Source organism: Salmo salar, chromosome ssa16 (assembly GCF_905237065.1).
Source record: "Salmo salar chromosome ssa16, Ssal_v3.1, whole genome shotgun sequence".
Taxonomy (NCBI): Eukaryota; Metazoa; Chordata; class Actinopteri; order Salmoniformes; family Salmonidae; genus Salmo; species Salmo salar.
In genome coordinates, this window is record NC_059457.1 from 32010181 (window position 1) to 32026156 (window position 15976).

The 15976-nt window shown below is 42.3% G+C and overlaps 1 protein-coding gene and 1 non-coding gene across 2 annotated transcripts; one reads left to right on the plus strand and one right to left on the minus strand.

Annotated features, from left to right (window-relative positions):
* Window positions 1–2717: 2717 nt before the first annotated feature.
* On the minus strand, window positions 2718–2800 carry trnal-cag (transfer RNA leucine (anticodon CAG)). Its single transcript has one exon. It is a non-coding gene; the product is annotated as a tRNA-Leu (tRNA).
* Window positions 2801–4785: 1985 nt separating this feature from the next.
* LOC106573712 (protein-glutamine gamma-glutamyltransferase 2-like) lies at window positions 4786–15742 on the plus strand. The gene is made up of 13 exons (XM_014149013.2): window positions 4786–5807; window positions 6809–6979; window positions 7145–7375; window positions 7721–7839; window positions 8453–8581; window positions 8673–8850; window positions 10055–10193; window positions 10304–10407; window positions 10563–10805; window positions 11012–11278; window positions 11547–11707; window positions 11884–12020; window positions 14613–15742. The coding sequence occupies exons 1-13, from the start codon at window positions 5792–5794 to the stop codon at window positions 14758–14760; spliced, it is 2043 nt and encodes a 680-aa protein (XP_014004488.1). The 5' UTR covers window positions 4786–5791; the 3' UTR covers window positions 14761–15742.
* Window positions 15743–15976: the final 234 nt, after the last annotated feature.

The window sequence follows — 15976 nt, forward strand, 5'->3', positions numbered from 1 at the left end:
TTTTGCAGGGCTCTGGCAGTGCTCCTCCTGCTCCTCCTTGCACAAAGGCGGTCCTGCTGCTGGGTTGTTGCCCTCCTACGGCCTCCTCCACGTCTCCTGATGTACTGGCCTGTCTCCTGGTAGCGCCTCCATGCTCTGGACACTACGCTGACAGACACAGCAAACCTTCTTGACACAGCTCGCATTGATGTGCCATCCTGGATGAGCTGCACTACCTGAGCCACTTGTGTGGGTTGTAGACTCCGTCTCATGCTACCACTAGAGTGAAAGCACCGCCAGCATTCAAAAGTGACCAAAACATCAGCCAGGAAGCATAGGAACTGAGAAGTGGTCTGTGGTTACCACCTGCAGAACCACTCCTTTATTGGGGGTGTCTTGCTAATTGCCTATAATTTCCACCTGTTGTCTATTCCATTTGCACAACAGCATGTGAAATTTATTGTCAATCAGTGTTGCTTCCTAAGTGGACAGTTTGATTTCACAGAAGTGTGATTGACTTGGAGTTACATTGTGTTGTTTAAGTGTTCCCTTAATTTTTTTGAGCAGTATAGATAATAAGCAAAAGTGAAATAACCTCTCTAGGGTATGTGGGACGAAATCGTCCCACCTACTCAACAGCCAGTGGAATCCCGTGGCGCGATATTCAAATACCTTAGAAATGCTATTACTTCAATTTCTCAAACATATGACTATTTTACACCATTTTAAAGACAAGACTCTCGTTAATCTAACCACACTGTCCGATTTCAAAAAGGCTTTACAACGAAAGCAAAACATTAGATTATGTCAGCAGAGTACCCAGCCAGAAATAATCAGACACCCATTTTTCAAACTAGCATATAATGTCACATAAACCCAAACCACAGCTAAATGCAGCACTAACCTTTGATGATCTTCATCAGATGACACTCCTAGGACATTATGTTATACAATACATGCATGTTTTGTTCAATCAAGTTCATATTTATATCAAAAAACAGCTTTTTACATTAGCATGTGACGTTCAGAACTAGCATACCCACCGCAAACTTCCGGTGAATTTACTAAATTACTCACGATAAACGTTCACAAAAAGCATAACAATTATTTTAAGAATTATAGATACAGAACTCCTTTATGCAATCGCTATGTCCGATTTTAAAATAGCTTTTCGGCAAAAGCACATTTTGCAATATTCTGAGTAGATAGCTCGCCATCACGGGCTAGCTATTTTGACACCCACCAAGTTTGGCACTCACCAAACTCAGATTTACTATAAGAAAAATTGGATTACCTTTGGTGTTCTTCGTCAGAATGCACTCCCAGGACTTCTACTTCAATAACAAATGTTGGTTTGGTTCAAAATAATCCATAGTTAAGTTCAAATATCCTCTGTTTTGTTCGTGCGTTCAAGACACTATCTGAAGGGTGACGCGCCCGGCGCGTTTCATGACAAAACAATTCTAAATATTCCATTACCGTACTTCGAAGCATGTCAACCGCTGTTCAAAATCAATTTTTATGCAATTTTTCTCGTAAAAAAGCGATAATATTCCGACCGGGAAACCCTGTTTTCGTTCAAAGACTAAAAATCTAAAATGGACTCTTCTCGTGCACGCGCGTCCCAGTCTCATTGTTCTCTGATCGACCACTTACCAAATGCGCTACTGTTTTTCAGCCATGGCCTGCAAAGTCATCATTCAACGTTCTGCCGCCTTCTGAGAGCCTATGGGAGCCGTAGAAAGTGTCACGTTACAGCAGAGATCCTCAGTTTTCAATAAAGAGAGTGTAGAAGGCCAAGAAATGGTCAGAGAGGGCACTTCCTGTAAGGAATCTTCTCAGGTTTTTGCCTGCCATATGAGTTCTGTTATACTCACAGACACCATTCAAACAGTTTTAGAAACTTTAGGGTGTTTTCTATCCAAATCAAACAATTATATGCATATTCTAGTTTCTGGGCAGTAGTAATAACCAGATTAAATCGGGTACGTTTTTTATCCGGCCGTGCAAATACTGCCCCCTACCCTAGAGAGGATAAACAATAAAAAATGAACAGTAAACATTACTCTCTCTCTCTCCACTTGTGTGTGTATGTTTGCTTTGTATGTAATGAGCAATATCTAGCCAGTTCAGACTGAATTAGGAATTTACATGGTCAGATAAGTGTTTCTTATATACGTTTGTCATATTTCTGCTGTTGGGAAGAGAATAGGATGTTATGCAGAAAAATATGTTGGAAGGACAAAGCTATATATGTTTACGCACATGGAAGTCAGTGATTCATGTTTACTAGGTTAATGAGGCAATACAAACGTGATGTGACTAAAATGAAAGGTAATTTAGTTGACTAAAATGGCCTACTGTTTTCATCATTTTGACAGTAACTAGACTTAATCATTATTCAAATGACAAAAATGTGACTAAGACTTAATGATATTTTAGTCAAAATGACTAAGACTAGACTAAATCTAAAAAAGAGTGCCAACATGAGCACTGTGCCGTAACTTTCACATCACCGCCGTCATTTTACTTTCTATGAATTTGTAACAGTCTACGAATGTGTGTCAACAATCTCGAATACTGTCACGCGCACATAGGGCCAAATCTAACGTTGAGACAAAATAACAAATAACCTACTACCACATGTAACTAGTGGGTGTAGATTCACTTCTGGTTAGTTAACAGTATCTTTCCTGATACCTACAACAAGACAATTACATTTCCTTTCCTAAAAGGAATGTCAGAAGTGGGATTCGAACCCACGCCTCCAGGGGAGACTGCGACCTGAACGCAGCGCCTTAGACCGCTCGGCCATCCTGACGTTCACTTGTCAGAAAATTATAACACTTATGAACACAGACTTCGGACTAGCGCTTGTCTAATAAGACAGTTGAAAAGATAGTTAGTGATAATAGTACGGCGAATAACAACTGATCTAATCAGACGGTTGAAAATATAGTTCGTGGTAATAGTACGGCGAATAACAACTGATCTAATCAGACGGTTGAAAATATAGTTCGTGGTAATAGTACGGCGAATAACAACTGATCTAATCAGACGGTTGAAAATATAGTTAGTGATAATAGTACGGCGAATAACAACTGAATAAGTCATGAAACAAGGAAGTTTATCTGCGAGCAAGCAAGCAAATGAGCAGCTAGCTATCATGCATAATTCCTAGCAGCTAGCTAACGTTAGCATGTGGTTTCAAACTCTAGGCAGATAATTCTGTCTCCTGATATGACCTCCTCCTGGCATCACTGCACGCACTCCGCCTGTGTTGATGGAGATGTCTACACACCAAGTGCCACGGCTGCGTACTTGGGGAAGGAAGGAGCAAGAACAAGACCTCCTGAGGACCACAGACAACTTTAAATCTCTTATTCATAGTCTGTGTACATGTTGACAGAGGTGTCTGACTCGCTGTCCTTACTTCAGTGTTACTGTTGTAGTGAAAGAGGGGATTCATGACTCACCTGGGGTGTAATTTCAGGGAATCACTCGATCTGGGTTGTCCCTGCCCTGTGTGTCTACACAACCAGCCTACAGCAGCAATGCTTCCTAAGGTAGGATGGGCTATGCTCCAAAAATACTCCCGCTCTGTTATTAAAACTTGGCTTATCCACTCACTGACTGTATATCACTATAAACCAGACTTGACCTTTACAGCCTGCCATGTTGTTTTCATATCCTCTCTGACCTCCCAAGAAGGGAGTCACATAGTAGTGGTGTGTGACTGGTCATACTGGTCAACTGTCATCATTACCTAGGTGATATGTGGATGAAGTTCTGTGAGCAGTAGACACCCCATTTTCCCGAAATCTTACTGTCACAGCATTCCTCAGTTCAATGTCTAACACACTTATCTCTCTCTTTTGGGTGGGGCAGAGTGATCACCGGATTGTTTGCCCCCTTTGTCAGCAGGACAGAGGGGCTTCTGTGTGTCAGCAAAAGCAAGCACCACCCAAGCATGTAACAGCACAGTGAGAATCTGCTGCCATCAGAGTGATTAGAGATGTTATTGTTAGAGATGTTATTGTTCCCTCCACTTTCCACTCACACAATTCCATAGGCCTCATTTCTTATTTATAGTCACTGAGAATTAACCAAATATGTCACACACTGTAGCAAAGGGGCTCAGTGCTGTCATGGTGATGAAGAAATTTCCCTCATATTGTTTATCTTGTAGTGTGTCTCCTTACTCCATTATTGGAATATGACTTCCTGACACACGGTCTGGCTGGCAAACACACATACCTCTTACACACTCACCATTCCATTACTCATAAATTGTATCTTCACACAGCCTAATAAGTACAACTGATAGTGAGCATGTACACACTCAAAAAGTACTCTATTATATTTTTTTACTATATTGTATATTAGTAATAGAATGGTGGACTTGAATCCTATGACTTGGACTTAAGTTGAGTCTCACAAATTTAATAATGACTTGAACTTGGAGCGTTGACCCTCATGACATGACATTGAATGACAGATGATATATGAGATGATATTTCAACACCATGCGTTCCAGTATAAAAATATCCCTTCTTGCTTTTACTATTATTCTTTAACTTTGGGACATAGAGACATCATATGGATAAGTAAAAAGATCACCGTTATGATATTTCAACACAATGTATTTTAGTAGAAATACCCTTCCCACTTTTCACATAATTTCAGTAGAAATACACTTTCAGCTTTTTATTTAACTAAGCAAGTCAGTTAAGAACAAATCATTTTTTTACAATGACAGCCTACCCCAGCCAAACCATAACCTGGACAACACTGGGCCAATTGTGCCTCACCCTATGGGACACTCAATCACAGCCAGTTGTGATACAGCCTGGAACTGAATTAGGGTCTGTAGTGGTGCCTCTAGCACTGAGATGCAGTGCTTTACACCGCTGAGCCACTCAGGAGCCCCAGCTTTCACTGTATTGGATGTGTAATCGATGTCCTATAGTTGATGTTAAACATTTGTTTAAATGGATGTTTAACTTTTTATTTAAATCCAGCTTGGGTTTGATTATTTTGCTTTACCATGTGCCAGGAAAAATAGCTCCAGTCAATGTCCTGGACTGCAATTCAGCTGAACAAAATCTTATTTTCCTTCTCAAGTATATCATGCTGTAAACTTATTCAACTTGTATATTTTGTAATTGGTGACTTTCAGGCTTTATACAGAAAGAAAAAAAGTGGCCATATATGCAAAATTGTATATGATGCAAAACATTTACTGGAAAACTGTTGGATTAGTAAAAGTGTGCCCTATGCCCTGAACCCTTTATCCGCTTAACAAAGAACACAGTGTCTGAGCTTAGATCACAGTGGGAGAAAAAGGTTCCCGCACACGGCTGACACAAACTATAGTAAATATTTGGGCTCTCATGCTTTTTTCAGTGGAAGTAAAATATTGAAGTAGGCAGAGCTTGTGCTTCCCAATTCAAGCTTGTACACACACACACACACGCATGGGCACGCATCCAATCACGCACGTACACACACATGCACCCACAGATTGTGGGTACACCTCTGTTCTGGATCTCCACAGAGTGTGATGTCAGAGGTCAGGGAGAACAGTGAACGGGAGGTGTGTATGGGTGAACATGTGTATTGGAGCACTAGGACAGAGCCATTCCTCTCCAGTATAAATACTGGGTCCTGGTGGAGACGGGTAGAAAAGTGATGCATACACCTTCAGGACTGTGTGAAAAGACAAAAGAGGAGTCAAACGTATCATAAAAGGAGGTTACACGGCAGAGAAGAGAAGATTCACAGAGGAGTTATTCACCACAAAGAGTGGAGAATGGCCGACCAAAACGGTAAGGGATTTAGCATTATTTCACATATTTTTTTAAACCATTGGTAGTGCCCTCCGAAGTAGAGGAGACAAATATTCCAAGCAATTTCTATATCTGTGAAAAATGTGCTGCCGGAGGAATTCACAGCAGTGTGCTAAGGTCACTCATTCTAATTTAAGCAATGCATACCAGGAGAGCATGAGACCAACAGGCTCACACGCGCTAATCATACAAATATGAGGATGGAGCAGAGGTGTTATCTGACAAAGTTTATTCTCAAATGTGTACATTTCTAAATTTAAACAGAATATACAGTAGATCTGTGTTTCTCCTTGTCAAAAATGAAAGTTGGTCTGTCTCTGTCTGTGTCTCTGTGTGTGATCATAGTATATGGCACACAAGTGTGTCTAACCTCAGGAATGGCTGGAGGATGACTTCAGTTTGATGGCTTAGATTGGTCTCTTTTGTGCCAATCTGACCTGGCAAACCAGGTCTATACTTACTTATTACTTGATGGTTTATAAAGTATATCTGCAAAAAGCATCAAACTTTGTTATTATTCACCTCTGTTCTTTAAAAAAAGCTTTCTCCCGCGCTACTGTTACAATATAGTATTAACATACATTTCTGGCAATCATTGTCATAACCCTTTAATATCAAAACAGCAATGTTAATGTTTTCACACAGTGCCACATGCTTGAGTGGAGTTGTCTACCTACAGTAGCTTCTATAAATATGAAGTGGGGTCCTTGACTTTATGACTCACACTGATAGTCAGGCTCAAATAGATGACTTGCCTGACCTTTCTGTGGTTTGACCTGTACAACATGGGACCATTATGATTGATATGACTAAACTAGAGATCTCTCTAGAAATATGAATATCTACAAGAGTAATAGTACAGGTGTGGTCTGGTTACCCCCTAAGACATCCTTTTGAACTCATTATTTGTAACTATACAGTAGAATAGGTTTTTATTAGAAGTGACTGAACCCTATGCTTTTTCTTTCATTGTGTTCCAGGTGTATTCATGGGGATGGACCTGCGTTGCCAGGTGAACAGCCATGCCCATCGTACAGAGGAGATGGACGTGGAAAGGCTGCTGGTTCGTAGGGGGCAGCCCTTCTCCCTTGCCTTGCAGTGCTTCACAACCCTGCCCCCTAAACACAAACTAGCCATGATCTTGCATCTAGGTAAGCAACTCAAGGACAAGGACCATAAGCTTAAGTCAGCAATAGAGTGGATACTACTGCACAGTGGGAGGAGGAGTTAGTTATGATTGACAGATATAAAAATAAAATGGTCTGGTAAAACAGCCTTGACTGACAGTATATGTGTGGTTTTGTTTGTGTGTTTAGGTAAGGAGGGTGAGGTGGTTGTGAAGGTGTTGGATGCCCGTGCTGGCAGTGACAAGTGGTGGTTCCGCCAGCAGGGGGCTCAGAGTGAGGTGCTGCTGACGATCCACAGCCCAGCAGACGCCCCTGTGGGACTCTACAGTGTGACAGTGCTGCTCCTCTCCCCTGACGGACACATCCTGGAGAAGACAACACCAGACACGTTCTACCTGCTCTTCAACCCCTGGTGCAAAGGTGAGCTCACATGCATGCGCTGCGTGCACATGCACACACACACTAGTTGAATCAGTAAAGAAATATTGAAAGTGCTCAGTGTTGTGGCACTGCACCGAGTCCTGTTTTATATGCTCTTTTGGTAAGGTGGAGGGCTCAGGGAAGATACTGTCTTCAGTTGCGTATTTGTGTCCGTCCCTGTAATTACTTTGAAATACATTTGAGCCGAACATGAAATTATAACAACATATAGAAAAATATGAAATTAGTGGAACAGATTGCTTATATGAAAGTTGTCAGTTGTGTGATATCACTACAATAAGAATGCCTCACTCTTCTCTGGGTCTTTGTTTTTCTCCCTCCCAGCTGACTCTGTGTACCTCCCTGATGAGGAGCTGCTAGAGGAGTACATCCTGAATGAAAATGGCCTCCTTTACCAGGGTTCCTGGGACCAGATTTCCTCACTACCCTGGAACTTTGGACAGGTAGCAAACATACAGCACTTCTGAAGGACAGACAGCCAACACAGCTGAGACAGAATAGAGAGCCCAAACCTGTTGATCCCATTATCAACCCATCGATCCAATGAGAACCAGATCTCAGTGATGTGCAGCCTGAATCACAGTTCTAGCTGAGGCGGTTCCAAACTGAAAGATAAACAACGGGGCATGTGGGTGGGTGTTGGCAGCTAGTGGTTTCTGTCAAGTCTGAAGGCTTGATGGTGGCCTGTGTGAATTGTCACAGCTTGGTGTCGTTTGGAGACACCATGCACCAGCTGGCAGAGGAAATGTCTTTGGTGGATGTAAGACATTTTTACACTGGATGTGTGAAAATGCCAACCACTCAAACATGGGTTTGTCTCATCTGAGAGAGACAGAGACATAGTCACATAGAAATTGAGAAAGAGACAGACAAACAACCTGCATGGCTTATTGTCTACATCTAGTGAGGAGAAAGTACATAGAGTCACAGTCACACTCAACAATTCTATGTATGTATTTTAACACTGGTTTGAGATTTGTATCTATATCATCATGAGCTCACTTAATGCATTCTCATAATATTTTTACGTATAATCCCTCATGTCATTTTTCATAGTTTGAACAAGATGTGGTGGACATCTGTTTTGAAATCCTGGACAATTCACCTGCTGCACTGACAAACCCAGAGATGGACACAGCCAACCGAGCAGACCCAGTGTACGTGAGCAGGACAATTACTGCCATGGTAAGGTTCACCCTATAACTTCATTATTTCTACACATTGGGAATAGTTATAATCTCACAGTAATTAACCTACCTACTCTACACCTGTGCAGGTGAACGCTAATGATGACCGTGGCGTGGTGTCGGGGCGTTGGGACGGGAAGTACGATGACGGGGTGCCGCCCACACGTTGGACTGGCAGTGTGCCCATCCTCAGGCGCTGGAGTGAGGCCGGGGCACAGAGGGTGCGCTACGGACAGTGCTGGGTGTTCTCAGGCGTAGCCTGTACAGGTGAGAGACACATATGTGGACAATTACAAATAGCTAGGTGTCTGGTTAGACTGTAAACTCTCCTTCCAGACTCACATTAAGCATCACCAATCCAAAATTAAATCTAGAATCGGCTTCCTATTTTCCAACAAAGGATCCTTCACTCATGCTGCCAAACATACTCTCGTAAAACTGATTATCCTACCGATCCTTGACTTCGGCGATGTCATTTATAAAATAGCCTCCAACACTACTCAGCAAATTGGATGCAGTCTATCACAGTGCCATCTGTTTTGTCGCCAAAGCCCCATATACTACCCACCACTGCGACCTGTATGCTCTCGTTGGCTGGCCCTCGCTTCATATTCGTTGCCAAACCCACTGGCTCCAGGTCATCTATAAGTCTTTGCTAGGTAAAGCTCCGCCTTATCTCAGCTCACTGGTCACCATAGCAGCACCCGCTCCAGCAGGTATATTTCACTGGTCACCCCCAAAGCCTATTCCCCCTTTGGCCACCTTTCCTTCCAGTTCTCTGCTGCCAATGACTGGAACGAATTGCAAAAATCACTGAAGCTGGAGACTCATATCTCCCTCACTAACTTTAAGCATCAGCTGTCAGAGCAGCTCACAGATCACTGCACCTGTACATAGCCCATCTATGAATAGCCCATCCAACTACCTCATCCCCATACTGTTATTTATTTATTTATTTTGCTTCTTTGCACCCCAGTATATCTACTTCCACATTCATCTTCTGCATATCTATCACTCCAGTGTTTAATTGCTAAATTGTAATTACTTCGCCACTACGGCCTATTTATTGCCTTTCCTTCCTAATCTTACCTCATTTGCACACACTGTATATAGATTTTCTTTATATTGTGTTATTGACTGTACGTTTGTTTATTCCATGTGTAACTCTGTGTTGTTGTTTGTGTCGCAATGCTTTGCTTTATCTTGGCCAGGTCGCAGTTGTAAATGAGAACTTGTTCTCAACTGGCCTACCTGGTTAAATAAAGGTGAAATAAAAATAAAATAAAAACATAGGAGACAACACATTGACACAAGATGGCTCTCTCTCTTTGGCTCTCTCTCAGCTAATTTCCTAACACTCTCTGGTTCTATATTTGCACTATCAAATATTTCATTCAGCTACACTATATTAGGCTATAAACAGACTATATGCTGTTTGCTGATTGGTTACTTTCTCTCACCCATCACACAGTTCTTCGCTGTCTGGGCATACCCACTCGCCCAGTTACAAACTACTCCTCTGCCCATGACACTGATGGCAACCTGAATGTGGACTATCTGTACGATGAGCAGCTGGAGAGTGTATCTGAAAGCAGGAAGGACATGATCTGGTAAGGCTCACAACCTACACTTCCATAGTTTTCATGTTGCTTTCATTTCTAGATATCAGCTTAGAATTATGCAGAATCAGCACTGTATGTGTGTGTGTGTGTGTGTGTAGGAACTACCATTGCTGGGTGGAGTCCTGGATGGACAGGGAGGATCTTCCTAAAGGCTATGATGGGTGGCAGGCTCTGGATCCCACCCCACAGGAGAGGAGTGATGGTACGGTCCCACTTCATATTCATGACCAGTCTTGGTTTACTAAGCCCCTTTAAAGCTATTTTTTATGGTTGGGCTACTACAGGAAGTTACATTTCATACATGTTTTTTCTGTAAAGCTGTTTTTCTTGCCCTCATCCCTATCTCCTCCTTCTCAGGGGTGTACTGTTGTGGGCCCTGTCCAGTGAAGGCAGTGAGGGATGGTGATGTGGGGATGAAGTATGATGCAGCCTTCGTGTTCTCTGAGGTGAACGCAGACCTGGTCACCTGGATAGTCTACCCAGATGGCCAACGCTCACAAGTTTCCCTCAACCAGAATACAGTGGGCCAAAACATCAGCACCAAGAGTGTGTACGGAGACTACAGAGAGGACATCACTAAACATTACAAATACCCCGAAGGTATTCACTTCCTTCCTTTAAACAAACATACTGTAATGTTCACACCTGCACAAATACTAGCACAGATGGGAAGAGAACCTAAAGAGTACAGTAAGTAGACTGTTACACACTACAAATACCCCCAAGAGAAGGGTGTAACTTTGGACACATACCACACGAACACACCGTTAATTTAACAGTATGACATCCTCCTTCCTTTCTACCAGGTTCAGTGAAGGAGCGTGAGGTGTATGAGAAGGCAGGACGGCGGGTAACGCAGCCGAATGGAGCACCAGGGCAGCTGGAGCTGAAGATCAAACACGCCCAGGCCATCCTGGGGACAGACTTTGATGTGATAGTGGAGGTGCACAACGTGGGTGGGGAGGACACCCCAGCCCAGCTGACTGTGACGTCCAACGCTGTCACCTACAACAGCCTCCACCGGGGGGAGTGCCATAGGAAGACTGCCAGCCTGACTGTGCCAGCCCAGAAAGGTGGGCCTCAACTGCCATCACACAATCAAACGTTTTCGTGAAGTTTATCATTGTGCAATAGGCGAGAGGAATCAAGAATCATGACTGAAAACTTTGAACTAGTGTGAGACCCTGTGTTTGATTTGTTTTTTACTGGCACTGGGTCAGTCTGACCCCTGGTGTTCTTGTATGTTTAGGAACCGAGTAAACAATGCAAAACTATACCATGGAAAAGGTGTGAAACAATACAATAACATACTTTCTCCTCTCATCCCTATTATTCTCAAAGCTCATAAGGAAGTGCTGCGGCTACGGTATGATCACTACGGGGCATGTGTGTCTGAGCATAACCTGATCAGGGTCACAGCACTACTCCAGGTCAGCGGCCAGCCCGAAGTCGTCTTACAAGAGGTCAACATCCAACTGAGCATGCCTCAGCTCCATGTCAAGGTACTATCTGGAACGGGAAATGGCTCTGGTGAAGCAATGCTTAAATTGAGTACTACTGGTCATGAGAATGGATATATTCAAGTGCAAACAGTGGTTTATAGTAATTGATTTAAGGTTGTTTGATACTGAAATGATAATTTCTGATGATGCCTGCACTGTCCATGTTCTTTCTCCAGGTAGTGGGAGATGCAGTTGTATCTCGGAAATTGATTGCCCACATCAGTTTCACCAATCCATTGCCTATTACCCTCAGAGGGGGCGTGTTTACTGTGGAGGGGGCAGGTCTGACAGCAGCGCGGGAGATCCAAGCACCGTAAGTATCTCTGTGTGTTGTATGTGAGAGAGGAGATCCAATCTTCATTGAATTTGTATACGCTTTTTCAGCAATGAGAGAATGTATGTAGACCTGAAACTCTTTCAAACCCAGGGCTCTTTAAAGATCTCGCACCCTGTGCAGCAGCTGAAGATTTAGAGAGGGATAGCATCTCAGAGAGCTCTTGGCTGCCACTGTAAATTCCTCAGCAAGGACATAGTCTGACCACATTGCAGGAGTAAAAATAACAAGATCTGCTTTTCTCTCGCTCCACCTCCCTTAAAAAGACAAAGAGAGAGCCTGACATATCCTCCTCATCATAGGCCAAAGACGACTAACCCCGCCCAGCGTGGCTCTCCAGGACCACAGGCCAAATGTTACCACACATAACCTCAAAAAGAGCTGCCAGTGTAAACATATGCCCTCAGACTAAACACAGGATAATTTCTCTGCCGGCCATCTGGTTGAATTTAACATTCTTTGACAAAACATCACACTTCCTGGATAGACCTAGCCTACCTAATTTTTTGGTCATCTCATGTAGCTCAAGTGTGAAGGAAAAAAAAAATCCACATTTTTATAGAAGCATTAGGGTTGGGCAGTCATATCGTTTCTGTACCATACTGGGGTATACGGTATAACCAAAGATTTTTTATAAATAACCCAAGACAGACCAGAACTTAATCATAGTGGGCCGAACAAACAAGGTGGGCAGAGCCAAGCATGAGCTAGTGAGATCCTATTGGTGTGTTCTAGCATTTATTCGCTCTCTGTGAAACGCGCGTGTGAAATACTCAATTCGTGTGAAATACTTCTAAACTCCTTCTAAACTATTTTTAAACATTGGCAAAGGGTAAAGTCTACAAAATGCAGTCCTCACGGTTTGTTACAGATTTTAGTTTTGGAAACAGAAAACTGTATGGAGATCAAATGTTTTATAGATGAGAAAATGTGCAGAATGTCGGCAAAAATCCATCTCGCTCCATCTTCTCCCACTGCCGGCCACTGGGCTTCCTCTCATCACCATATTTGGTAATGAGTGGAAACACCAACCGGATGCTTCACATTTATACATCCAGTAAAATACCTGGCTCATTGTTCCAGCCATGGTATTACTCAATGTGCATGCACACAAGGGGCTGTATTAAAAAAAACACACAAAAAAATACAAATTTAGGCAGCAGGGATCTTGATCCAGGAGGGGATTGAATGTCTCTGCTGTAAACAAGAAGCTTGATTTTGACATCTAGCCACATATCTAGCCAGTTAGCAAACCAAATGCATAGCTGGAGCCCTGAGATGAATAATTTATTTGACACATCTTAGATTTCTTATAGTCATACTTAATTTATAAGCAGTGGCGTATCAGTTTCCCCCAACCCAATAAACACTTTTTCAGGGGAGTATTGAAAATCATACCATCTGTATTTTGAAATACCCCGGCATACGGTATTAAAGGTACAGTATATCAGCCAAGCCTAAGCAGCACATAGCCACAACTGCAATTTCTGGCAGCTAATCGAGTTTAAAATTCCAGCAGACCTGAATGTTAAACAATTTGTGTGGTCTTTCCCAGAAATATATGGCTACAAAAAGTTTCTATTACCAGACAATGTTTCTGAATGAGCTGGTTTTTGGTTCAGTGTTAAAATACACTGAACAAAAATATAAACGCAACATGCAACAATTTAAACGATTTTACTGTTACAGTTCAATTAAAGAAATCAGTCAATTGAAATAAATTCATTAGGCCCTAATCTCTGGACTTCACATGATTGGGCAGGGGCACAGCCATGGGTGGCTTGGGAGGACAGAGGCCCACCCACTTGGGAGCCAGGCCCAGCCAATCAGAATTTGTTTTTACCCACAAAACTGCTTTATTACAGACAGAAACACTCCTCCGTTTCATCAGCTGTCCAGGTGGCTGGTCTCAGTCGATCACACAGGTGATGGAGCCGGATGTGGAGGTCCTGGGCTGGCGTGGTTACACATGGTCTGTGGTTGTGAGGCTGGTTGGAAGTACTGCCAAATTCTCTAAAAAGACAGAGGCAGTTTATGGTAGAGAAATGAGCATTCAATTCTCTGGCAACAGCTCTGGTGGACATTCCTGCAGTCAGCATGCCAATTGCACCCTACATCAAAACTTGAGGCCTCTGTGGCATTGTGTTGTGTGACAAAACTGCACATTTTAGTGCCTTTTATTGTCCCCCAGCACAAGGCGCACCTGTGTAATGATCCTGATGTTTAATCAGCTTTTTGATATTCCACACCTGTCAGGTAGATTATCTTGGCAAAGGCCAAATGTGCACTGACAGGTATGTAAACAAATTTGTGCCCAAAATTGGAGAGAAATAAGCTTTTTGTGCATATGGAAAAATGCTGGGATCTTTTATTTCAGCTCATGAAACATGGGACCAACACTTTCCATGTTGCGTTTATATTTTTGTTCAGTATAGCGTGACATGTTTGACATGGCCTCATTGAACACAGCAGGAGACCTCCATTAGTATTTTAACCCTTAGTGGAACAGAGCAAGACTGAGTTGAAAGAACAATGTGTGCTTGTAGTGAAACGATTTCTTTTCTCCTACAGAGATGACATTGGACCAGGTCAAGAGGTCAAGGTCAAGTTGTCCTTCAAGCCCACCCGAGCAGGCCTGAGAAAACTGATGGTCGACTTTGATGCAGACAGAATAAGGGATGTTAAAGGCATTGCCACTTTGATTGTGAGAAACAAGTGAACGATCAATTAACAATGTATATCATATCATGTATATTTCTATATAAAAAAAATTACCCTGTAAATGCAATATGAAAGTGAGTTGCAAAATCATGTGTTGTTTTTTTCTATTGTTCTTGATGATCTTATGAAGGGATTTACAAACCTTGGCAAAGAAAGGTGGGTCTCTGAATCCAAAAGTATTGCTAGAGTCCGGAGACTAAATCTATTTGTGAGACAAATATAACCATACCCTTTGTCACGTAGAGTAGGCCAGAAGGCTAAACTGAAAAACCTAACCTCTATCAAATAAAATGATGGCGGAGCCGCAAAAGTACTTCTCTGCAAGGGTGTTTATTTATATAGTGAATCCGGAAGAAAAACAACAGCCATCCAAAGTATACATTATGGAGACAGCTTAAAAACAAACCAAAATGGTTCCCCCCTTGATCTGAAAGAGAGGCTCCTTTTGTAGGGGAAGCTCCTCCCATCAGAACATACCCAGCACTAATTAATTAAGCATTAAGCAATTACCTTCATCAAAGCCTACATTTTCCACTCAGCTAAACATAATTAATTATATTTGGAAAGTATTCAGACCCCCGTGACGTTTTCCACATTTGTGACTTTTTCCACATTTTGTTACGTTACTGTCACGTCCTGACCAGTATAAGGGGTTATTTGTTATTGTAGTTTGGTCAGGGCGTGGCAGGGGTGTGTTTGTTTTGTGTTATCGGGGTTTTGGGGTATGGTTCTATGTTTTTGTATTTCTATGTTTTTTCTATGTTGTGTATTTCTTTGTGTTGGCCTGGTATGGCTCTCAATCAGGAACAGCAGCTGTACATCGTTGTTGCTGATTGGGAGCCATACTTAGGTAGCCCTTTTTTCCACCTGTCTTTTGTGGGAAGTTGGTTTTGCACTGCTGTGTATAGCCTGCAATACTGTTTAGCTGTCATTCGTTTTGTGTAAATGTTCTAATAAAAAGTATTATGAGCATTCACGTACCCGCTGCATTTTGGTCTACTCACTACGATGGCCGTGACAGTTACAGCTTTATTCTAAAATTGATTAGATAGTTTTTTTCCCCTCATCAATCTACACACAATATCCCAAAATACAAAAGCAAAAGCAGGTTTGTAGAAATGTTTGCAAATTCATTAAAAATAAAAAATGGAAATATCACATTTACATAAGTATTCAGACCCTTTACTCAGTACTTTGTTGAAGCTCTTTTACCA

Excerpts from the sequence above, each read along its gene's own strand:
- LOC106573712 (XM_014149013.2), top strand. Across the intron at positions 10,408-10,562 it reads CCCACAGGAGAGGAGTGATG|GGGTGTACTGTTGTGGGCCC; the intron begins GTACGGTCCCAC and ends CCTCCTTCTCAG. Across the intron at positions 12,021-14,612 it reads GCGCGGGAGATCCAAGCACC|AGATGACATTGGACCAGGTC; the intron begins GTAAGTATCTCT and ends TTTCTCCTACAG.